This window comes from Magnolia sinica, chromosome 5 (assembly GCF_029962835.1).
Source record: "Magnolia sinica isolate HGM2019 chromosome 5, MsV1, whole genome shotgun sequence".
Lineage (NCBI taxonomy): Eukaryota > Viridiplantae > Streptophyta > Magnoliopsida > Magnoliales > Magnoliaceae > Magnolia > Magnolia sinica.
Window position 1 is genome coordinate 115238694 of NC_080577.1, and position 24684 is coordinate 115263377.

The following is a 24684-nucleotide window of genomic DNA, read 5'->3' on the forward strand; positions in this document are numbered from 1 at the left end:
CTTCTGTTCTAGCTCATCGATGCGCTCTTTTGTTTTTAATGGTAACTGAAGCTTTATTAAAAGCAAAAAGACCGAAGGGGCCAAAATAATCAACTAGGATGATAAGAACATATTAGCCAACCTCGCCTTACATAGATCAAAGTGATCCCTGCTAAATCATGAAAGCCCCTCACACATATGGAGTGTTAGATTCGTCACAGACGAGAAAATTGGATTCACCGATTAATAATTTTAAATCAAATATCTTATGGGAAAAGTTCATGTGCTCATGGGCTTGGAATGCCGAGGAAGGAGAGCAGTGTTAATGTTATAACTTCGGGTAATAAAAATGAAGACGGTAGCCACCGTATACAAAGAGTGGCTCACATACAGTGCAGTGAGAGAAAAGAAATCAGAAGGGGATGTTCAATTGATGAGAGCTGTACAATACCAAAAAAGGAAGTTCAATCGACATATGGGAATTATTAGATATATTTGGATGTGTAGTAACTATCATATGTTCAAGATGTGTGAAGCCCACCCATGATGTGTATGTAGAATCCAATTCATGCATCTGGTGTGCCTGCTTGTACTCACCATACATACCAAGAATCATCCTAATCCAAAACTTGGTGGGGCACACCACAGGAAGCAATGAACAATCACACCAAACCCAATGTTTTCATGTAAAGAAAAAAAAAATTCTTCATGTTTTCATGTAATCTTACATGTCTGAGTTTTGGAATAGACTGAGTTTTGTTGTGTTTCTTCATCCTGCTGGGTCGCAACTCATGACTAGGATGGATATCTTATACACAGCACGATGGACCATGCATCCCATCTGGCAGTTTCTATCGTAGGGGTCACCCTCCCTAATGTGCACATCAATTACACTGAAACTATGGGTGAAGGTCTGACACGAGGGATTCATCTAGTGAATGGGTCGGATGGCACTCAGACAACAAGTTAGGCCCCACGCAGCTTGAATCTATGGGAATGAATGTGTTGAACACGTGCATCCAACCTTCCCTGCAAATCTCTCCTAATTACTAGGTTTATATATTCAAAAGGATATGGTGCACACCCCTGATCACAAGGTTTTGAATTTTACAAAGAAAGACATTAATACTCTGATAGAGTTGATGGATGGCACGCAGGCACTTGAACATTACTTAGAAACTGCATATGTAATATACAAGTGGTTCGAATTAAACTATCCAAGTGATGGCTACTTGTCTGGATGTATCATGACCCAAAGATTGCGTTTATTTGAGCATCCGTCTGTTCGATTGATGGACATTTACAGGATGGTTCAAATGAAAACTATCCATTGGCCATTTTTCAACAAACTAGTCTACATGAATCAGAGGTTAGCATTATTGGGGGAGAGGAAGCAATAAATTGGGGTTTATCAGGACCAATGCTACGAGCTTCGGGAATGCAATGGGATCTTCGTAAAGTTGATCATTATGCAACCAATATGATATTTGGAATTTGACATAGAAACAATGTTTTACAAAATTTAGCCGGTTTAATTTGTGAGTCAATGTGTGTCACACGACAAGTTTTGAGTGCTTGCATATCAAGCATCATATGCATCATATGATATGGTGCTCCCACCTCAGATTGCATGTATGTAAATTATAAAATACCATCGGGTGATCAGGTAAACAGATACAAAAAATGGTAATGTCCATATGTGCTAATAAGTCAGATAATCGAGTAATTATAAAATATCCAAAGTGGACACTATTGAATGACTGCACATATTGAACATGGGACCTTTGATCCAAACCCTCCATTTTGTATGGCATTGATCTAATGGAAAGGTACATCTAAATAGTGTGAACTTTTCATGGTGAATGATGAGTGCGTTGTGCTAATAAGTCAGATAATCGAGTAATTATAAAATATCCAAAGTGGACACTATTGAATGACTGCACATATTGAACATGGGACCTTTGATCCAAACCCTCCATTTTGTATGGCATTGATCTAATGGAAAGGTACATCTAAATAGTGTGAACTTTTCATGGTGAATGATGAGTGCGTCAAACCTAATGGATATTCCAGGTTTGTCCATCCACACATCTAGGGCACAAGTGTGCACCGATTCCCCATGTCCAGGAAACTAATGAAATGGCCCCATTTTGTAAATAAAAGACAAAAAATAAATGATACATGGCAATTCTATAGTTGCAAACGTGAATCAAAGCAGCAACATCTTTGGGTGCTGGAGATGGGAAGCGTCTTTTTCAAAATGTAAATGAGTACAAATACATAGGAAGCATTTAAAAAGGTGGGAAGAAATGCCATAATGATTAAGGTATATATGCCACATCTCCCACAGGTCGAACATGTTGAGATTATATATATATATATATATATATATATATATATATATATATATATATATATATATATATATATATTAACATTTTGCATGTGTTAATGTTTATTGTTTGCCTGTTGTATTAGTGCATGTGCACTTGATGCAGACAATTAACCACTTGCTCTAAAAGCTCGACTGTTAGAGTATGGCGAATTAATCCCTTTATCTCATAGCCCGGGCCCCATATCTCATGGATTAGGACCTCGGCCGAACCCCCTTCGTGGGCCTCACATCACATGGGCTGCCCACCTCGAGTGTGTCCCCACATCCGACACCACCTCACTCGAGCCGGTGTGAAATGCGCATTACTCACCTGAAGGAGTCTCGAACACGAGACCTCCCCATGGACCCCAAATCACATGGGTCACCCACCACTAGTATGCGCATCCCACAAGCGACTCCACTTGAGCCCGGTGTGAAAATGCCCCTACATTAATCGCCCCAGAGGAGTCACGAACACGAGACCTCCCGCTCGATACCAATTTGATGTAGGACAATTAACCACTTGCTCTAAAAGTTAATTGTTAGAGTATGGCGAATTAATCCCTTTATCTCATAGCCCGGGCCCCACATCTCATGGGTTAGGACCTCGGCCGAACCCCCTTCGTGGACCTCAAATCACATGGTCCGCCCACCCGAGTGTGTCCCCGCATCCCACGAGCTACCCCACTAGAGCCGGTATGAAATGCGCATTAATCACCTGAAGGAGTCTCGAACACGAGACCTCCCCGTGGGCCCCAAATCGCATGGGTCACCCACCCAGAGTGTCCCTACACCCCACGGCGACCCCACTCGAGCCCGGTGTGAAAATGTCCCTGCATTAATATTTGATGCGGGACAATTAACCACTTGCTCTAAAAGCTCGAAGCTGTTAGAGTATGGCGAATTAATCCCTTTATCTCATAGCCCGGGCCCCACATCGCATGGGTTAGGACCTCAGTAGAACCCCCCTCGTGGACCTCAAATCACATGGGCCGCCACCCCGAGTGTCCCCGCACCCACGAGCTACCCCACTCGACCCGGTATGAAATGCGCATTAATCACCCAGTAAGGAGTCTCGAACACGAGACCTCCCGTGGGCCCCAAATCGCATGGGTCACCCACCCAGAGTGTGCCCCACCAGGCGACCCCACTCGAGCCAGGTGTGAAAATGCCTGCATTAATCACCCGTGAGGACAATAACCACGGACCTCAGCTCGATACGAATTTGAGCATGGGACAATTAACCCTTTCTATGCTCGAATCATGGTTAGGTACCTGGCGAATTAATCCCTTTGGACCAAATACAGGGCCCCACACTCATGGGTATGGACCACGGCGACCCCACTTGACGTGGAAATGCCCCATAATCACATGGGCACCACACAGCCTCAGTGTGTCCCGCAATCAGCGGCACTCCTGGGCCTAGAAATGACATTTCACCCAGGTAAGGAGTCTCGAACATGAGACCTCTACCCGTGGGAAATCCCACTAAGATTCATGGGTAGCCCATCCCCACTCGTGTGCCCTAGAATCACATTATTTACACCCCATCTAATGAGACCTCGTGTGAAAATTGTGCCCCGTTATCATTAGCACTACCCTGCAGAACCATGTAATTGTAATAAGAGTGTTGGTGTTAGGGCAAGAGACACAACACTCATTCTCCCAAACTTTCTCTCTTCTCTTCTTTTTTACTCTTCTTCTCTTCCCTTCACCATTATTTCTTTCTTTTAATCTCCTACTGAACATGCATGCAATCCTTTTTATTATGTGAGAGTCTTATGGGGTTTTCTTTTCTTAATTTCTCAGACTAAGAGAAACAAGACAACATTTATAAATTTGTATTTTTTCATTTCAAAATGGAGTATTCTTATTAATTTCAAAATGGAGTATTCTTATCAATTTAAAAGTAAATAAATGAAGACAGTGTAATTTTGTAAAAGCTAAAGTTGCTTTGTGTTTTAAAGTGCTTCTACCTTTCACTCTTTTAGTAATGCAAATAATATAGTTAAGATCAGTGTTGTCAAAATCCTATGATTTACGATTTTAGTCGAATCTTAAGCAAAACGATTTGAATCCCAACCCTGAATCCCTTTTTGTATGAATCCTATGATTTACGATTCAAATTATACTTGTTCTCTTCTATTTAAGCTTCACTTGATTTTCATTTTATGTTTTTAAATTGGTGGGGCTTTAAGAATCATTTAGAAAAAGTAAATTATTTTTATTTGTTCTTTGTAAGAGATTAAATGATATATATATATTCTCTTCAATGTTAAATCATATAGCTGTTTTTTTGTTTTTTTTTTTTTTTTGGTGATTTCTTACTTCTTAACTAGTCGATACACCAAATTGATGCATGACTTAACTATAATGCTTTTTATGGATGGTTACGATCATGCTGACCTATATGTATTATGGAATGGTGTTTATAATCAAAATATATTTTTCGTCAGTCTACAGTATCAAGGGTCGCTTTTCCACTGTGATTCTACATTCAAAAAAGGCAAAAAGAACATAAAATATTAAAGGAACATTGTATGTTTTTTAAGGAAAATTTCATGAAAGACAAAAAAAATAAAGGAATAAGAATCCTTTAACATTATCATGACATGGTGTTACTTGGTGCACATTGATGGTAAAAGGAAGATAGGTTAGGTTTTTTTTTTTTTTTTTTTTTTTTTAATCTGATTTATTTATATTTTTAATTTCTTTTTTCAAAATTTTAAGAAAATTGTAAAAAAAAATCTTACGATTTACGATACGATACGATTTGTGATCCGATACGATTCAACCCCCACTACGATTTACGATACGATAACAATTTTGACAACATTGGTTAAGATGCATATAGTGAAAGGATAATGTGTTTAAGCATCTAAGCAGTTGGATCCAACTGGAAGCAGAATAATGACATGTCATTCAAGAAATGTTGTGTTGGTGAAGGTGTGTCGTAATGGTCATTACAAGGGCCTAACAGTCGGTGGTGCCCGTTATGTGATATAAGGTGTAACGAGAAACCCTTAGAAAACGATACCATAACAACCGTTATGGGGTGTAACAGTCGTTACTCCCGTAATGGTCACCTCCCCTGTAACCGTTTTAAAAAATGACTCTTTTTTTTTTCCTTTAAAATTGGCGCAAATGGCCTCCCCTCCTTTTCCACTTTTTTTTTTTCCATTTCTCTTCAATTTTCATTGTTCTCGGAGTGACCTAGGCCGATTTCAAGATACCTCGTGCATTCCTTACGGATTAAAACACTCAATTTAACTGATTTGGGTGAATCAAAAGATTCAAAATTCCTTAGCCATTTTGGTAAAAAAAAACGTGTATTCAATTTTTTTCTTTAATTTCTTGCTGAAATAGATGTAAGATAAATAGATTATAAATTCATGCCTTGATGAATCATTTTAATCCGATTTTGTTTTTGTTTATTTATTTATTTATTTATGGTTGGAATAGATATGTGATGAATAGATGTACGAATTCATGCCTTAGATTGCTCATTTTAATCCATTTTTTCTTTTTTTCTTTTCAGCTAATTTTCATATGAACAATTACTGTCAAGAAAAATTCCAGAAAAAAAAATAAAATGTTTTTTTAATATTGATTGTAAATGGTTGGAATCGATGTAGGATGAATAGATATACAAATTCATGCCTTGGATTAGTCATTAAAATTCCATTTTGATTTTTTGAATTTTTATTTTCCGCTGATTTTCAAATGAACAATGACTATCAAGAAAAACTCCCAAAAATCTTATTCATTGTTTTTATATTGATTGTAAATGGTTGTAATAGATGTACAAATTCATGCCTTAGATAGTTAGATTAGTCATTAGAATCCATTTTTTTGTTTGTTTTTTGTTTTTGGCCAATTTTCGGATGAATAGTGATTGTAAAGAAAAATTCTCAAAATATGTATTTATTTTTCTTCAGTATTGATTGGCAATGATCGGAATATATGTACAAATTCATTCCTTAAATTAATCATTTTATTCCCTTCTATTATTTTTTTAATGTTTTAGTTTTTGTTGATTTTCATATGCGCAATGATTATCAAGAAAAATCCCCCAAAAATGAATCTTTTAGTCATATAAATGTAAATAATTAATAGTCTCATTATTAGTACTACGTTCATGCTAATATAATATTATCATTGATATTAGATATTTAGGGAAATTAAAATATAGGAGTTTTGCAGTCACTCTAAACTTGTCAGGTTCGTGAAATCATTGAACCGGCCGAGACAGCATTCTCAGCGAAGAGCAGACCATTACGCCATCATAAACAAGTATAAAAATAAATAAATAAAAGAATACATATTTAGAATCCTCTAAATATTTGGTATTTACTCCATATTTTTCGTTTTTTTTAAACAAAAAAATCTGACCATTATAGGGGCATAACAGTCAAATGTAACAGTATCGGAGGAGACCATTACGCCCACTGATATTGTTACGGCACAACTCAAATTCTTCAGGCACTTGTCATGTTTCCTAATCGAATAAAGGTAAGCATAACCCGCACATTCTAGATCTATTTACATTTGCTTTCAGCCAGCTACATACTGCACAAAATGTTCCATCCACATGAGGGTGACAACAAGACAACAAAACTACTTCTATAAACCACTGTTTCCAGAACATTCATCACTCAGCAGGTTTCACTGATTAATCCTCCCAGGTTCATTTCTCCAATGTCAGCAGCTGATAGAAGTAGATTGATTTTTTTTATTGGAAATTAAACCAAACAAATGTACATATGTATGTATGGACATAGGTAAGGTTACAAATCTATGTATATTAAATTAGCAAAGGCTGTTTGTCATGCACAAAAAAGGTTTTATCCCGCACTTAGCCGCTTTGTCTTCTAATGCATAGTCATGCCACTTTAGAAAATTAACGCTTATGGCCCAACAAACTGATCCATGAGATATCAAAGAATCTGAGTTAATCCATTAACAGTTACCTATCAAATTTAGGGTCAGTCGAAAATGATGGAATGCTAGAAATGGAGCCTGAAAAATGTAGGTCTTTCGAAGGTACCTCTTTTGATGTTTTAAGAAGTGAAGCATCTTGAGAGATGGGAAAGCTTCTCCAGACAACTCTAGGAATCAACAAACCAACTAGCGAACTAGGGACAAACATTACAAAAGCCAAATATGGATGAGCAAACCTGCATAATGTTAAGTTCAAGTCAGCATGAGCGAGGTAAATAGGAGCCAATATGCATGTATTGGTGAGTGCATACTATATTTAGATATTTTATGCATGTGACTGCTCAAATCCATCATTTTCAGGTCTCGTTTCATATAGAGGTGGCAATGGGCCAGGTTTGAGCCAGGCTAGGCAAGGCCCTGGCATGACCTGACACTTACGATAAGACCCAAGGCCCGAGCCCAGCATATGCCTAGCATAACAGGCCCAAGCCTGACCTGAAAAAACAATTGATTGGGCCTGGGCCCAGCCCAACCCAAAAATTGATAAAATCCTAATTTTTCCCTTGAATTTTCCTAATCTATCCATTTATCAAGTGAGCCACAATTAGGGGAAAAAACAAAGAGGAATGAAACCCAAAGCTCCACATTCAGCATAACACATAAAAAATCAGGTATGATCAAGTCCGTTCGAGATAAAATGACTGGAACCCAAGCCTGACCCGAAAATTTATCGGGCCATGATTGTGAGGCCCAGGCGCGTCCTCAGGGCCAAGATAGTAGGTTCAAGCCCGGCCCAAAGACAGGCTGGGCTCATCGGGTCAGGCAGGCTGCCAGGCCCATTGCCACCCTTAATTTCATATCACCTGGACTTGGATGAGTTGCACAGGGATGACTTGTTCCATATCACCTGGACCCAAACGAGTCTGACCAATTCAGCCAAAGTTACTGGAAATATAGGGTGAGTCACCCCCTCAACTATGTGAATTAGAGGGGTGTATTCGATCGCTTGGGACTGAAACCAGTACATTTCGGGCAACATGTACTAGTTTCAGGCGATAACTTAAAGCATGCTTCTAACAACAGCTTTTCCTACAAATCTTTTTTCCCCCTTCTTTTGTGTTAATTCCAAATCTTTCTCAAAGCTTATTTCACCTTAGATATCCTAATCTTATGGAAGTTGTTAAAGTCCCTTGACATACATTGATACACCATCCTCTAACAGCTCGAGCTTTTAGAGAAATTGGTTGTTTGACATGGTATCAGAAAGGAAGGTCTTGTGTTCGAAACAAAAACATTTCTTGTTAACAGTTATATGTATATTGTCATTCCATCACCAAGTTCCCTCATATGACTGGCTTTTCCCTAAAACATCTTTTGCCACTTTCCTAATGCACCTTTTTTTAAAAGGCAACTAAATTTTGTAAGAGAAGCACTTTCCTAATGCACTTAGCCATCTCATTCTATGTAACATTTACTTTTTCCTCAACCTTACACTTTCCTTCTTCCATCAATTTATTTTTGAATAACACTGTTCTCTCCTTCTAAATTCCACCACCTAGTTTTTGGACACCTATTAATTTCACTCCTTTTTCTTCCATATCTTAATGTAAACATCTATTGATTGGAACTTCCCCTCTTGGTGGGTGGGAGTTTTTTTTTTTTCAAACCCACCCCCACACACTCACGCCGTAGTGGGTTTTCACCACCTATGGATACTCGAACCCTTGACCGGGTGTTGAAACTCCAGAGAGTCTTCCACCCGAGCAAGAGTAAGGATCCAAGGTGGGTGGGAGTTGCTTACAAAAAACGGGGATGAGATCTTGAATGAATTTTTTGGCCCTGATAGTGGGGTGAGTTCTGTTGAGGCAAACCCTGATTCTCTGTGAAGGCTTACATATGGCACCATTGGTTGTTAGTGTGTTTTCATATTGAAGGAAACTCAAGTTTTGTCATAAATTGGGATTCTGGTATAGGGCAAGGACCTTGGAGACCAGCTTCTTCTATTTCTACGTTCCAAGACTATGCCAAAGTGAGATTAATGAGATTTGCCATTTCTCTTGGGAAAAAGGAAGTGACGAGAGGATCACTCATAGGCTCCTTGGTGCCTCTCTCCTAGTTGTTTTCACCTTTTTCATTTTATTTCATTCTTTTTTATTGAAGTGGGATTTTTTTTTTTCTTTTTTTTGAAAGATTTATGAAAGTGGGGATTATCATTTTTAAAAAAGAAAAGAAAAGAAACATAGTACTCTGTAAGAAGAGTGATTCTCTTACTATTGGTTTTCATTTCAATGTATGTTCCATAAAATATATGAAATCAATTTGTTTCAGTCATTGAACACAGATCCAAGATCCTTTTTCTTGTTTCTCCTCATCATTTGGTTGGTCAATCTTTACACTTAATCCACATCTTCCTTTCTTCTCCATTTTCAGTGCCCACATCAATTTAAAAGGAAAGAGCATCAAAAATATAAATTACTGTCAATCTAAAACAGATATAGAACCAGATATTTTACAGACTGCTTCAAGTTGCCGTTGAATAGATAATAGCCTGAACTAAGTCATCACACATACAACCTATGGAATGTTTGGTCTTGAGATCTACCACACTAACCAGAAGCTTTATCTAATCTGTTCTGTCGTATCCCACAAGTGATCTCCATGCATATTTGATAGCAATGGTATATCTCTGTGAAGAATTCACTTTATGTCCACCAACAAGGCACTTTCTGCAAGACTGTCCATTTCACCAAAAATTTGCATGAGGTTTCCTTCTTCGTTTGACCTAACATTCTAATGCAGGGGCATTTTCACACTAGGCTCGAGTGGGGTGGCCTGTGGGATCTAGGAGCACACTCTGGGTGGGCAGCCCGCGTGAGGCGAGTGAATCATGTGAGGCAGGCCCCACCCGTGTGAAGCGAAACCCATGTGAAGTGAGGCCCGCAAGGGGGGTTCGGCCAAGGTGCTAACCCATGGTATGTGGGGTCTGGGCTATGAGATAAAGGGATCAATTCGACATGCTCCATCAGTTCGAGCTTTTAGAGCAAGTGGTTAATTGTCTTACATCAAAGTGGTATAAGAGCGGGACGTCTCATGTTTGAGACTCCTCACCGGGTGTGAGGCGGTACCCATGTGAAGTGGGGCCCACGAGGGGGGTTCAGCCAAGGTCCTAACCCACGGGATGTGGGGCCTGGGCTATGAGATAAAGGGATTGATTCACCATGCTCTATCAGTTTGAGCTTTTAGAGCAAGTGGTTAATTGTCCTGCATCAAAAAGTTTCCCCGATCAAAATATAAATCCAAAAGTTTCTGTTGGACGATGCCCCTAAAAAACTAGGGGCAGATATTGTACAATTTTAGCACCAACAATGAAATTAGCGATTGAACTGTTAGAAACAACAGAAAGTCTACACTTCATTCTGTGAGCAAAATGTTGCAGTCTCACAGATCAGCACAAAGCTAATCAACTGATATTGGACAGGTTGACTATAACATAACACACAAGAATACATGATAAAGGAAACCCTTACCAATTCATTGCAGAACTAGAGAAAAGTAATCTCGATATTGCAAAAATAACAGGGACAACAATTGCCAGAAGAACTCCAATGGTATGGAACAGCAATCCTGCATATAGTATCAGATGCATAAAAAATAAAGCACATTTGCGTCTGCATTGACAAAGATAAGACATCTCAAAACCTCGTCCAACTTGGCCAGAGGGGAATGATCTACTTAATCAAATTAATACTTCACATACAGCCAAACACAAAATAAAGGCAATTTTAACAGCATAGTGAGTCCCACCAAGAAAGGAGACTATAATTTACCAAGAAAGAGGTTGATCCTTCTATTTCTGAAATAACAGTAAATATAAAAGCCCATATTCAGATAATTTGAACTAAAAGATATGTGGGAATTGGTGATAAATAACTCACATGAAACAGAGTATGAACCATAACCTTGAATCTAACAAGGACTGTTCTAGAAGAAGAAGCCAAATAGTTAAGACGGTCACCCATGAGGGATTTTACCCAAGATTGCCATCCATCAAAAGTAAGCACCGTTGGAAGATCAAAATGCTACAAACCATGCTACAAGGGTTACCCCTCCAAATATTACAAAGTAGAAGGACCAAACCATCTTGATGTCCACACCCTCCTATCAACACCCTATCCTCAAATCTCTATTGTACAGAGAGGTCCATCACAACTTCCCCTCCAACTCTGTCATACCAATCACTGACTCATTTTTCCTCGGAAAAAAGACAATACAGCACAGGAGAACACCTACTAGCTTATTTCCATCTCTTTATCTCCCAACTAAACTCCCCCCACCCAACAAAAAAAATTGGTGTCTGTAACTCGCCAGACTTCTTTCCAGAACTGTAGATGTTTCTCTCTATAACCCCACTACATAAAAACTCAATTGGATGACAATTAAAGCCATCAAAATAAATTGCTCCTAAGAAATTTGTGATCGCCAATGTCGCTTACGTTTCCCTCTTTTTTCTACAAGTAATCAATTTTCCATCTTGAATAGGCAAAGTTCATTGCACAATTAACTGAGACAATTATCAAATCAATTTGCATAAGACCAGCAAAGTTGAGGCAAGAAATTTTCACACTATGATTGACTCTCAGTAACTCTTCACCCAATATTTGATCGGTTAATGATTTATTCTGATAATATTATTTAACATGACGATCTAAACACTATTAACATGAAACAATGTCATAGGTACAGGGTACATTTGGACTTCCAAAATATCTCATGTGGATGGATGTTTTTCCAGCCATACCGATTGTGAGAATATTTCAGATCAAACCACGAACAATCTAAAAATCAATCTGCTGAGGGAAAAGGGTGGTCACAGTAGAGAAGAAGAGATTTGAGGAAGAAGATGGAAGAAATGGAAGAGTGAGAGGAGATGGAGAAGGAGAGAGAGAGTAGGGCTCCCAACCCCACACACCTTTTTATTATAATACTTGAGTTACAATAAAGTGCTACGCAGGAGCACAAAACACCGTGTGAACATGCACACACAAAAGGACACATAAAAAACATATAAAAGTACATCTATAACTTTCTATAGTCACGTAATCTGTTTCCTAGTTTCCGCACTGTCCCAAACCACTACAGAAGGGGTTCTTTTTTCTAAATGGAAAAATGGGTTCCAGCAAAAACAGATACATTTGCAATCTGTGTGGATGATTGCATCCATTGGTTCCATGACTAACTTAAAATAGAGCACCCATTTATCAAGAACCTACAGAAAAACCAAAAGGAGACAAAACAGGAATAAAATCAAGTACGAAAAAAAAAAAAAAAAGTAAAATCCATTTTTGGTATATATTTGTGTATACACATGCACGAAAGCAAAAGGGTGAATCATGAATTCTTCAACATGATCAAATGAAACCCTTCTCACATAGAATTGTTCTTTCAAACCCAATTGTAACTGTCATACCTTTCATCAAGTCGGCAAAGGTCGCCAACAAAGAACAAACTCCAATGTTGGGAAAATGCAAAACCAATGGCATGAGAAAGAATATAACAATGGGAAGACTATGAATAACCAGAGCAATCTTTCTAGAATAAGATACCTGTAGCAAACACAAAGAACAAAAGGTAGGTTACCACAAGTATACTTTAATAGCTACAAACAAATAAATGGTTGTTTGATAAATGTGTATCATAATATTAACATGGAATGAGAAGTCTGAAACTATGACAATAGGAAACTCAAAATACCAATAGGGTGAATCATGAATAAGGAGCATACCATAAAGAGCGATAAGTAATCAAAAAAGACAGACTGATCATCCTTGGTACCATTTCCGGCATCTGCAAGCGCTATTCTTTGCTGAGCATTTAGTAGCTCAGGAGAACTAGCAAATGCATTAATTAAGCTGAACAAATTCTCCCCTCGTGCCTGAATGCTTCCAGGTCTGGTTGACAAATGCTTGCATTTGTTAGCCATTTGACCAATAACAAAGTTCCATCCACATACTCTAAAAATTAAAGAATTTGTACCAAAATAACACTCTTAACGCATACAATAGTCTTTCCACTGTATCATAAGAAGTGTGATAGAAATAACCACCAAGGAGAAATATGATATCCAGCCCAGGAATGTCCCCATAATCTTCAGCAAACATTCTGTAATCTGTGTCTCCAGGAATTGCAGGAAAAACATCCTGCAAAAAGAATTAAATCACTTCAAACCTCATGAAGTTTACACAAGTGAAAAACATGCAACAACAAAGATGGAGGAAAAGAAAAACTGTCTTCAGAACGATAAGATTAACATATATAATCCACCTTCAAAGCACTAAAAACTTATATGAGGAAAATAATTTTCTATCTTGTGCTAATGCCTCATCTTTGCCGTTTAAAAAAGCATGCAACACAATAGTACCCTGTAGTTTGCAGATGATAAGCCATCTCACAGTAACTTTGAGGCTCCTATGATATTATCTCATTGATATTTCAAAAGAAAATGTTACATCCACTAATAAGCCATAAGTTGCTCAATCACAACGTGGCAACTCTATATCTCAACGGAAGTATGTCTCAGACATTCTTAATGACTTCCCTCTTAGGTGCTCAGGTCACATCTCCTACTATTGAAGTCAATCATCTCCCACCAAATCGAGTATTCTACTCTTATGGCCTGTTTGGTATGTGGGCTTAGGAGGGATTAAGTGGGATGGAATTGCATCTAGTTCTGTGCAAATTCCATCAGACGTTTGGAAACCACGGGAAGGAATGGGATTGGGTGGAATGGAATTGCATTTGGTCTCATGCAGGATTTCTAGTGGATTTTGAAATCCACTACATCTGTGGGCCCCACATTGATGCATGTGTTTCATCCATATGCATCCTTTACACGTAACATTCGAGTTGTATATGTGTGCAAGTGTCCGACATCAGTTGTGAATCTGGTCCATTGATTACAATTCCATGGCCCACCAGACATGAGTTTTGTTGAATACGGTGTTTTATACTGAGGAAGAATCTGATCCCAAGCATGGGGATTGGATGGTCAAAATACCATGGTATTTCCAGACATGCAATCATTGTGCAATAATGGTGTCAATCCCATCCAATGCAATGACATACCATTTAATCCAGTGGACCAAACAGGCCGGGTGCTTAGTCAGGAAGTTGATATACTTATCTATCATCCGTCCAAATATTGTCTATGCAATGAGTGTTGGTATCCAGTTTATGCAGTCCCCTTGCTCCCATCATCTTGATACAGCGTATTGGATTCTATGATACTTAAAGTCAAATCCAGGAAAGAGTCCATTACATGATGATCATGGTCATTTGGATATTCAGGCATATACTAATGCAAACTAGGCAAGGTCCTCTAATGATCACCCCTAAACTTTTGATCATTCCGTGTTTTTTAGAGGAAATTTGGTCATGTGGAAGAGCAAGAAACAATCTGTGGTTGCTCATTCATCTGTCGAACGATCTATAAAATTCAACTTGTGAGGTTTTTTGGCTCTAGCCGCTTTTTACGTGATCTATATGTTAATATTTGTATAGTAATTCTCTTTTATTGTGATAAGAGAGTTGTGATCCACATTGCTTCTAAGCCAATGTTTCATGAACAAACAAAGCACATTGAAGTTGATTACCACTTTATAGATGAGAAGATCTCATTAGCACGTGTAATGTGTAATGGACATTCACGCTATCAATTAGATGTACTCCTTGTCCCCTCTCCTATTCCTTATAGTTGCTGAAGCATTATCTCAAATGATCCTTTCGGGTTAGCGGGCTGGTCTGTACAAGGGTATCTCAATGCCGGGTGTCGAAGAGCCTATATCTCATATCCAATTCGCCGATGACACCTTGATTATGGTAGAAGCTGAGTGGGAGGCGATGGAAAACATTTGAACCACCTTGAGATGTTTTGAGGCTGTGTCGGGTCTGAAAATTAATATGTCTAAATCTAGGGTCTTCGGCATCAACATCTCTGACCAGGTGCTCTCCTCCTTTGTTGATTCCTTGGGCTGCCCTACAGCATCTTTCCCCACTTCTTTTGTGGGTCTTCCCCTTGCTCTAGGCCCCCCGCCGATCGCAATGTGGGAGAAAATTATTAAGAAAGTTTAAAGATCTCTTGCTAGATGGAGATGCCGTTACCTCTCTATGGGTGGTAGATTAACTTTAATCAAAGATGCCCTCTCCAACCTCTTAGTCTATTTCATGTCGCTGTTCAGATGTCCCTCCTCTGTGTTGGCTAGGATTGACAACCTTAGAAGAAGCTTTCTTTGGAGCGGGAAGGAGAACCAGAAAAAGCTTCACCTTCTAGACTGGAAAGAAGTGTGTAAACATTATAGGGAAGGGGGTGCAAGTATTAAAAATCTGAGAGCTATGAATAGTGCTCTTTTAGGCAAATGGACCTGGAGGTTGGGTCTTGAAGTGCACGCACTCTAGAATAGAATCATCAAAGGAAAATACAGCTCTTCCCCAGGCGGTTGGTGGACCAATGACTCTACTACGTAGAGAGCATCTTATGTTTGGAAAGGAATTCTTCACTCCAAAAATTCTACTCCTAATATCAATTTCCACCTGGGTAATGGAGCTACCATCAGATTTTGGGAGGACCCTTGGGTGGAAGACAGCTCTTTGAGAAGACGATTTCCTAGTATCTTCGCTATTGCCTCTGATAAAAACAGCATGGTATCAAATCATTATTCTATTTTGCCAGCTGGGGTGGTGTGGAACATTCCCTGCGTCAGAAATCTTCATGATTGGGAGGCAAACGAATTCATTGAACTGATGGCTTCTTTATCCAAAGCGGTCCCTGATACTACAGCTTCGGATTCCATGATCTGGAATAAAGAAAAGTCGGGCGTTTTCTCGGTTAGATCTCAGTACTCCTCTCTGGACCCCTCCCCTGCCCTACTACCTCAGGCCCTCCCTTTTATTTGGAAGTATCCTACTCCTCCTAAGTTCATCTGCTTCGCCTAGTTGGTGGTTAAAAACCGTATCTTAACGAAGGACAACTTGCGGAAGAGAGGCATGCAGCTGGTTAACGTCTGCCTATGCTGCATGAGACACGAGGAATCAGTGGACCATCTTTTAGTCCACTGCCCTTTTATCTCCCAAATCTAGAGCGAGTTCTTCTCCCGTTTCAACGTTAGTGGCTGTCTTCCTAGCTCTGCTCCCTCCACGCTAGCATACCGGCATGGGTTTAATCTGGGCACCTCTAAAATCCGTATCTGGAGGGTGGCTATCCTTGCTATTTGGTGGGCTGTCTGGAAGGAAAGAAATGATCGTTGTTTCAACAATGTCCACCACTCTGCTCAGACAATGGGCTCTTTTGCCAAGTTCCTTCTGATCGAATGGGTTTCCTATGTTTTGGGTCTAAAAGACTTTAATTTCCTATTCTTAGGTTTGTAATTTTTTCTTTTTTCTCTGCTTGCTATCTCAGCAGCCCTGCTCTGTAAGTTTTTCTTCCTATCTTAATGATATTCCCGTTGCTTTTATATTTTAAAAAAAGATCTCATTAGCATGTTGCGTACACCAAATGTGAAAAATTAGTTAGCCAACATCCTCGCCAAGCAATTCATTCTTCATCTCTCCAGGTGTTTAAAGGCAAGCACAACACAATTGACATCTTTGCTCCAGCTTGGGGGGAGTATAGAGAGAGTGGGAGTGTATATACTTCTGTTACACATGCATGTACGGGGTAGAGCTCCTCCTCTGCACCATGCATCTTTGTGTTTAGGGTTTTTAAAAAGGTTGTTATGGGTTTCTTCTCCAAACCTCCTCTTTCCTCTCTCTTCTTCTTTCGTCTTATTCTCTAACCATGAACACTAACAATATGAAATTCAGCAGGCCTCATATGCAAAAGTAATGATAATGAGCTTATTCTATATGTAGGCTTGTTTTTATGATAAACCTCTTGATTAGAAAACTAGATTATTCTTGCTAACACAATATGCCAAGGGATAGTTACACAAAATTTTATGTGAAGTCTATCATCTCCTAGGTCCTCCCCAGACGTTTCTCAAAAAGGTGGCCCTCTATTCCCAGAGTCATCTTTCATCAATCCTAATGCGGAAGCTCTAGATATTCCTCCCTTTGGGCGGCCCTTTGATTCGATGATGCCCAGCCTCTCTCGGATATTCATAATCCGAGATCCTCCTCACTGAAGAGTTTGCATATTCCAGTGGACACCGTTAAAGAGGCTCTTGGCCATGTTGGCAGATTATTAGGTGTACTTTTTGGCAATAGGGATGTTGACTATGCTGCCCTTTTCCAAATGACAGAAGAGAGGAATTTGGCTAGCTAATGTTGTTGGTCATTGTCGCTCCCCTAGATTCTCCAAAGGATGTAGGGAGCTTCTTAACTTGGGTATCAACCTAGCTGATGAAGCTACCTCGATTCCAATAAACAACAGAAAAGGGAGAGGGGCAAGACTTGTCTCCTAGTGAAAATGCTATGTCAGAATGTTAGGGGTCTGGGATGCCCCAAGAAGAAAGTTATAGTTAAAGATTTGTGTGTTAGATTTAAAGCCAATATCATTACACTCCAAGAATCCGAACTTCAATCGGTCACTAGAGGCACTGTTGAATCTGTTTTGGGTCAACGAGGGAGTCGATTGAGTTTACTTAGATTCTACAGGGACCTCTAGAGGGATTCTTCTTATGTGGAACCCCTTCTTTTGGAGCAAAGAAGATAGATGGGGTGTTTTTCGGTCAATGTGGCCTTTCGTGAAATTTCCTATGGTTTTAGGTGGATATTTTCAATAGTCTATGGTCGGAATATTCCCTCTGCGTCCTTGTTTATGGAATGAGCTTTTTTTGGTTTGGGATATATGGCGGCTCCCCTGGTGCATAGGGGGAGACTTCAACGTCATCCACTTCTCCCAAGAAAAGCTACACGGTGGTAAGTTAACTCGTAGCATGTGTGGTTTCAGTGAGTAGATCCTCAAGCACAACCTTCTGGATATCCCGATGGGCAGTTGAATGGGCAATCCCCTCTGGCCATGTCCCTTTTGGATAGATTTATTATTTCCCCCTCGTGGATCCAGAAGTATCCCATAGCTCATCAGAGGGTATTGCCTACACCTATTTCCGACCATAATCGCATTCTTTTGGAAGTAAATGACGTAAATTGGGGACCCAAACCCTTTTGTTTTGAGTTAGCTTTGCTTGAGATAGAAGGGTTTAGGTCCCTGGTCTCTAATTGGTGCTCGTCTTTTCAAGTTGTAGGTCATGCAGGGTTCGTTTTATTTAAGAAAATGAAGCTGCTTAAATCCAAGTTAACCTCCTAGAAGCGTGAAATCTTCGACTTTTGGGAGCAAGAGATGGATGCAATTCTTGGGGAAATCCAGTCCTCTGACTTACAGGAAGAAGCCGGCATCCTCTTGGTGAAAGATTGACTTTCCAAAGCTAAGTAATTTGATGATTATTCTTCTAGAATTAGAGAGCTAGAGATCAAATGGCACCAATGCTTGACAGCGCTTTGGCTTAAGGAAGGTGATAGTATAGGAACACTAAATACTTCCATGGTATAGCGAGTGCTCCAGCTAGATCCAATTGCATCTCTTCCCTTCTTATCAATGACAAGAGAATCTCTGATAAAAATTTGATATCGAAGGCTATTGTTGATTATTACGTTAATCTGCTATCTAATGAAGGTCGAGTCAGGTCCTAAGTCAAAAATCTAGATTTTGATTTGTGATCCCCTGAGGAGGCTACTAGCCTTGTCCCTATTAGGCTTGAGGAAATCAAAGAGACTGTTTAGGAATTAGGGTGTGATAAAGCCCAGGTTTGGACATATTTCCATTGGCATTCTTTCAATCATTTTGGGATATGATCCATAAAGACCTTTTTTTATTTCATGTCTAAAATTTTGAGTCAAAGGATTAGGTTAGTATTACCCAGTGTTCGAGTTGTCGGTATCGCTACAAGTTTCGCTAACCAGAGATAAAGATATAATATCGTTATCGCCGATAATATCGCCAATAACCGGAAATGTGGGAAAAACAACGGAAACATGAGGAAAACGGTGGATTTTTTCAATGAAACTTCAAGAGATGCCTAAATACACATATTTGCATATTTAGGAATAAAAAAATTTGCATAAAGAATGCATACACAATGAGTTTTCATTGAATGGGGCATAAAAGCATGCGCTACCATAAGATATCATTCCAAGTACCATCTGGTCCTCATGAGATTTGGATCTGCTTCTGACTATGTCCTAAAATGAGCTGAAAATTTTGATAGATGACATGGATACACAACACATACATCAAGGTGGGCCCCATGGTTAGGGAAACACCCACTATAGTGTTGCCTGGATAATACTAATCTACTCATTATAAAATTGATGTACACAACACACGTGTCAGCATGGCACATAAGTACAAGATGCAATCCATCCATCAAGTTGATCCAACCTTATACATGTTTTTCAAAAATAATTATGATCCAAATAACATGCGGGACCTAACATGGGAAATAGGTGGACAATTAAAAAGCTTCACCCTAGTTGTCAGAGTTGTACATTTGTTTTGCAAAATGCGGCCCACTCGACTAGTAGATCAAACTGATTCTTGGACTATGGCATCAATGCAGTGGTGCCTTTTTTTATCACAGTTAGATCTTGGACGTATCATGCCATGTAGGCACGTACATAACGCATACATGAGCTTTTATTGCATGTGCGTGTCGCTTAGCAAGGCTCCATGGGCAAAAGAAACCCTATAAGGGCGCACTCTTCAGGGGAGTTTTATGATTTGCAGCCCCTCCAATACACGTGGCAAAATGACATTTCATTTAAGTTTATCAACACTATCCATTTCATTTTGCTATATAATTTTAGGATATAAACCCCAAAATTAGGCAAATCCATGGCTCAAGTGGACCACACCATAGGAAGCAGCAGTGATAAAATGATCATGGTGGGGATCCACTTGATATTTGGATCTACCTCATTTTTCAGATCATATCAAAAAATGATATTAAAAAATGGATGGACGGCCTGGATGAAACACATTTCATAGTCAAGCCCACATTACTTTGAAAAGCAGCTATTTGCTATTGGATATGTTGTAGGCCAATCCGGGGCGCGGATTGGATACTGACAAGGTCAATAGCCAAATCGCTACTGAAGTGACGTCACCAAGCTTTGTGGACCCCACCATGATGCATGTGTTGTATCCATACCGTCCAACCATTTGTAGAGATTGTTTTATGGCATTACAAAGAGAATGAGATAGATCTAAATTTCAAGTGGACCCACCACAAAAAACCGTGGGAGCCGTCACAGCCATTGTTGAAACATTTATAGGGCCCACAGTGATGTATTTTTGAGATCCATCCTATTCATAAGTTAACATAGAGATAGATGAAGTGAAAACAAAAATATCAGCTTCATCGTAAACTATTGTGGGCCCTAAGAAGCTTTGAACGGTGGATGTCATTGTCCCCACTATTTTCTATGGTGGGGTCCACTTGAACTTTAGATCTATCTCATTCTCTTTGTAATGCCATAAAACGATCTCTAAAAATGGTTGGACGGTATGGATACAACACATGCATCATGGTGGGGTCCACAGAGCTTGGTGACGTCACTTCAGTAGCAATTTAGCTACTGACCTTGTCAGTATCTAATCCGTGCCCGCCAATCCGCGTCCTTTTCTAGTTAGGTGGGTGGGACGGGACTTATCCATGGGGCCCACCTCAATGTACATGTTGTATATCCACGTCATCCATCCATTTTACCAAATCTTTTTAAGGCATGGTCCAAAAAATGAAGCAGATCCAACACTCAAGTGGACCACTAACCGCACCTCAAGAGACGGTGGTAACTGACAATTAAAATCTTTTTGTGGGCCACAAAAGTTTTGGGTCAAGTTGATATTTATGTTTTTTCTTCATTCAGTTATATGTGACCTTATGAACAGCTTGGATGGGAAATAAACATTACGGTGGACCCTAGCCCCTAGGAAGTTTTTAATGGTAGGTGTTCAACGACCATTGTTTCTTGTGGTGTGGTCCACCTGAATTCTAGATCTCTTTTGTTTTTCAGCCCATGTCCTAAATTTACATGGAAAAACTAATGGAAGGTGCAAATATACGATGCATACATTGATGAGGGCCTCACACAGTCAGACACATCACGGTTGTTGTGTCCATAAGAAATAAAAATGAAAGGGAAAGTGTCGAATTGTTGAAGCCAACCTTTTCGAAACCCCCATTTCAAAACCCTAAATCAGATTCTCTCTTTTGAATCGAAGTGTTTTCAAGCCCCTTCAATGCAAATATCGCGGATTCTTTGCAATAGGAGGAAATTTCGGTGGAAGATCTCCTACACCCTCGCCGAAATTCCCAAAATTTCAAGTTTTTTCATTCCCCGCAATCCAAGCACCTCCAAAAGGAAATAAAAAAAAAAGGTATTTCTTCTTTTTTCGAGTATTTAATCTGGACCTTGCTCGAATTTGTAGTTGGATGAAAATGCCTAAAATTTTCCCTTTCTGTCTTCGATAACAAGGTGTTTGTTGGATAGAAACAGTAACTTAGCGACAATAATTTGAAATTGTTGGAAAATCTGAAAAAATGGGCGAAAATTCGCCAATATCTGGAATAGAAACGAAATATGTGGTGTTCGATATCGATGACCCAGCGATACCGAAAATATCGGCGACAATTCGATAATGTCGCCGATAATTTAAACACTGGTATTACCTAAGGTGATTTCAACCTTTCAAAGTGCCTATATCTCAAGTCGGCAATTTTTGGACGATGCCTTAATTACTCATCAGTGTCTTAACTCTTGCTATAAATCAGGAACTAAGGATGTGGTTTGTAAATTGGATATGGAAAAGGCTTATGACCACTTCAGCTGGGATTTTCTTGACTATGTGTTGAGTAGGATGGGTTTTAGAACCAAGTGGAGGCAATGGATCCATTGTTGTGTTGTGTTTCTTCAACCTCCTTCTCGGTGATCATCAATGGGTCTCCCTTTGGATTCTTTGAATCCTCCCATGATCTGCACAAAGGGGATCCTCTTTCCCCTTTTCTATTCGTTACTTTTTCCAAAGCTCTTAGTAGGTTGCTTTCTACAAGGCAATTAGTGGGTCTTTTCAGAGGATTCTATTTTGTTAATTTCCTGACCCAGATCTCTCATCTTCAATTTGGGGATGATTCGATTTTGTTCTATGAAGCGAATTCCTCTACGGTGGCTAACTTGAGAGTATCAATCTGCTAGTTTTGAGCTGATATTTAGGTTGAAAATCAACTTATCTAACATTTCTCAAGAATTTTTATCTTCTTTGGCTAAAATCTTTGGTTGTTCGACTGGGGCATTTCCATCTTCATACCTGAGTCTTCCTTTATGTTTAGGAAAACTTGTTGGTCATCTTCGGGATAAAGTTGTGGAGAGAATGGAGAGTAAGCTCAGCCCCTGGAAGAGCAGGCTACTTTCTTTAGGGGGCAGGCTCACTCTCATCAAGCCTTGCCATTCTAGCATGCCTCTCTACTTCATAGCCCTTTTCAGACACCCCAAGGTTGTGCTCGAGCTCATTAATAGGCTCAAAACAGATTTTATTTGGCAAGGTGGAGCCTCTAACAGAAAATTCCACCTCCTAAACTAGAAAGATGTTGGTCGCCCATTTAAAGGAGGGGTTGGTATTAGAAGGTTGTACCTTGTTAACTCCGCCCTTCTGCACAAGTGGGTCTGGAGATTTGGCACCGAGAAGACTAGTCTATGGCACTATTGTTTTTACCAAATATAGGCTTTCTCGTATGGGTTGGTGGACTAAAGAATCTTCCTCCTACCATGCCTTTTTGTTTGGAAAGCCATTTATCAGATTGCCCACAAAGTGTCTAGTTGGATAAGGTTTGATGTTGGGGATGGTTCTAAAGTCATATTCCAGGAGGACATTTGGTGTAGGGATTCCTTGCTCTGCATCGACTTCACGGATCTAGCGACCCTCTCTCTCGTTTGTAGGGTTTCTATATTCGGTCAGATGTCAAGGATTCAATGGTTTGATTTTTTGGGGAAGTTGGAAGTTGGGAAGGTTCTCTGTTCGATCTTCTATCTAGCCATGTCTTCCTTTGGCACTAGCAGTGATAGATTTTGTTCTTCCCCCATTTGGTCCCTTGGTGCTCTGCCAAAAGTTACATTCTTTGCCTAGATAGTAGGAAGGAAGAGGATCCTTACAGTAGACAATCTCCAGAAGAGGGACTTTGCCTGGCTAGTAGGAAGGAAGAGGATCCTTACGAAAGACAATCTCCAGAAGAGGGGCATGGTTCTCCCTAATGCCTGCATTCTTTGTCTCGAGGAGGAAGAGACAGTGGATCATCTTTTTATCCATTGTTTGTTTTCCAAGATTGTTTGGTCTGGCATTCTGTGATCTACGGGAGTCTCCTAGGTTATGCCAGATCGAGATTCGATCGACTCCCTCTTTTGGTCTTGGCTCGGCGATTCAGGCGGCTGCTTCCCTTCTTGCAATTGGAGGTTGTCACTACTAGACTTGCTCTAGTTTAATCGGTGGGAGAGGAACAACCGCGACTTCAGGAACATTCGAAGTTCTTCCACATAGAGGGGGGGACCTCTTGAGTGCAGAGTGTTTAGGTTTGAGGCTGTGTTTTTTCTTTTTTGTAGTGTTAGTTTATTTTCCTTTTGTATAGCTTTTCTTTGTGTTTTTGTTTTTCCCCTTCTTGTTTGTTTTCTTTTTTGGCCTTTGGCCCTAATAAAATGCATCATCTTTCAAAAAAAAAAAAACATATGTTTCTCTAAAATAAATAGAAAACATCTTAAAAGTGCTCAGATAAATATGGTGTAAGAAGTGAGTGCAAAACCTGGGCAGCACTATGTGCCATGGGATATATTGCTGACTGAGCATATACACGAGATGGCCAAGACCCAGGTCCAGACTGGCAGACCAGATCTGTCAACAGAACAGTATACTAATCAGGCAAGTACTCTGCAATGTATACAAAGACAAAAAGAAGAAGAAGAAGATAAAAATAAAAAAATCATAACCTCAACAATTAATGTATTCTAGGTGACTTAGAACCCATACACATGCCTTTGAAATTGAACTTCAATTTCCATTGGAGAGAAAATTGTGAAAGGGGGGAATATGCCTATGGCATAAAGAAGTAAATCTGTGTAGGAAATATGACAAGAAACATTGACCACAGATATGGAGCAGTGAAACTCAAACAAGCATGAGCAGACAAAAGTCATTAACAACACAGTCAAAGCATACGAAAATAATTCTAACTGATGCCTTTCGAATAAGAGATAAGTGCACTTAGGATTTTTCTTTTTCTTTTTTGAAAGGTGCAATTAGGGTTTCAATACTAGCATGGTTTAATGCTAAAAGGAGTAATAGAATGCCCTCGGTC

The 24684-nt window shown here is 39.5% G+C and overlaps 1 protein-coding gene across 8 annotated transcripts in view; it reads right to left on the reverse strand.

The window, feature by feature from the left end:
- The window catches only part of LOC131246870 (uncharacterized), a 50296-nt gene that overhangs the window by 13462 nt on the left and 12150 nt on the right, over positions 1–24684 (reverse strand). For all 8 annotated transcript variants that reach the window (XR_009171526.1, XR_009171525.1, XM_058247322.1 and 5 more), the window contains 6 exons: positions 24133–24221; positions 13352–13491; positions 13077–13242; positions 12762–12897; positions 10822–10918; positions 7401–7530 (listed from right to left, as the gene is read on the reverse strand). Coding sequence is in view for 6 of the 8 variants with exons in the window: in XM_058247322.1 (XP_058103305.1) it covers positions 7401–7530; positions 10822–10918; positions 12762–12897; positions 13077–13242; positions 13352–13491; positions 24133–24221 (758 nt within the window). In the remaining 2 variants the exon portion in view is untranslated. The remainder of the gene's footprint in view (positions 1–7400; positions 7531–10821; positions 10919–12761; positions 12898–13076; positions 13243–13351; positions 13492–24132; positions 24222–24684) is intronic.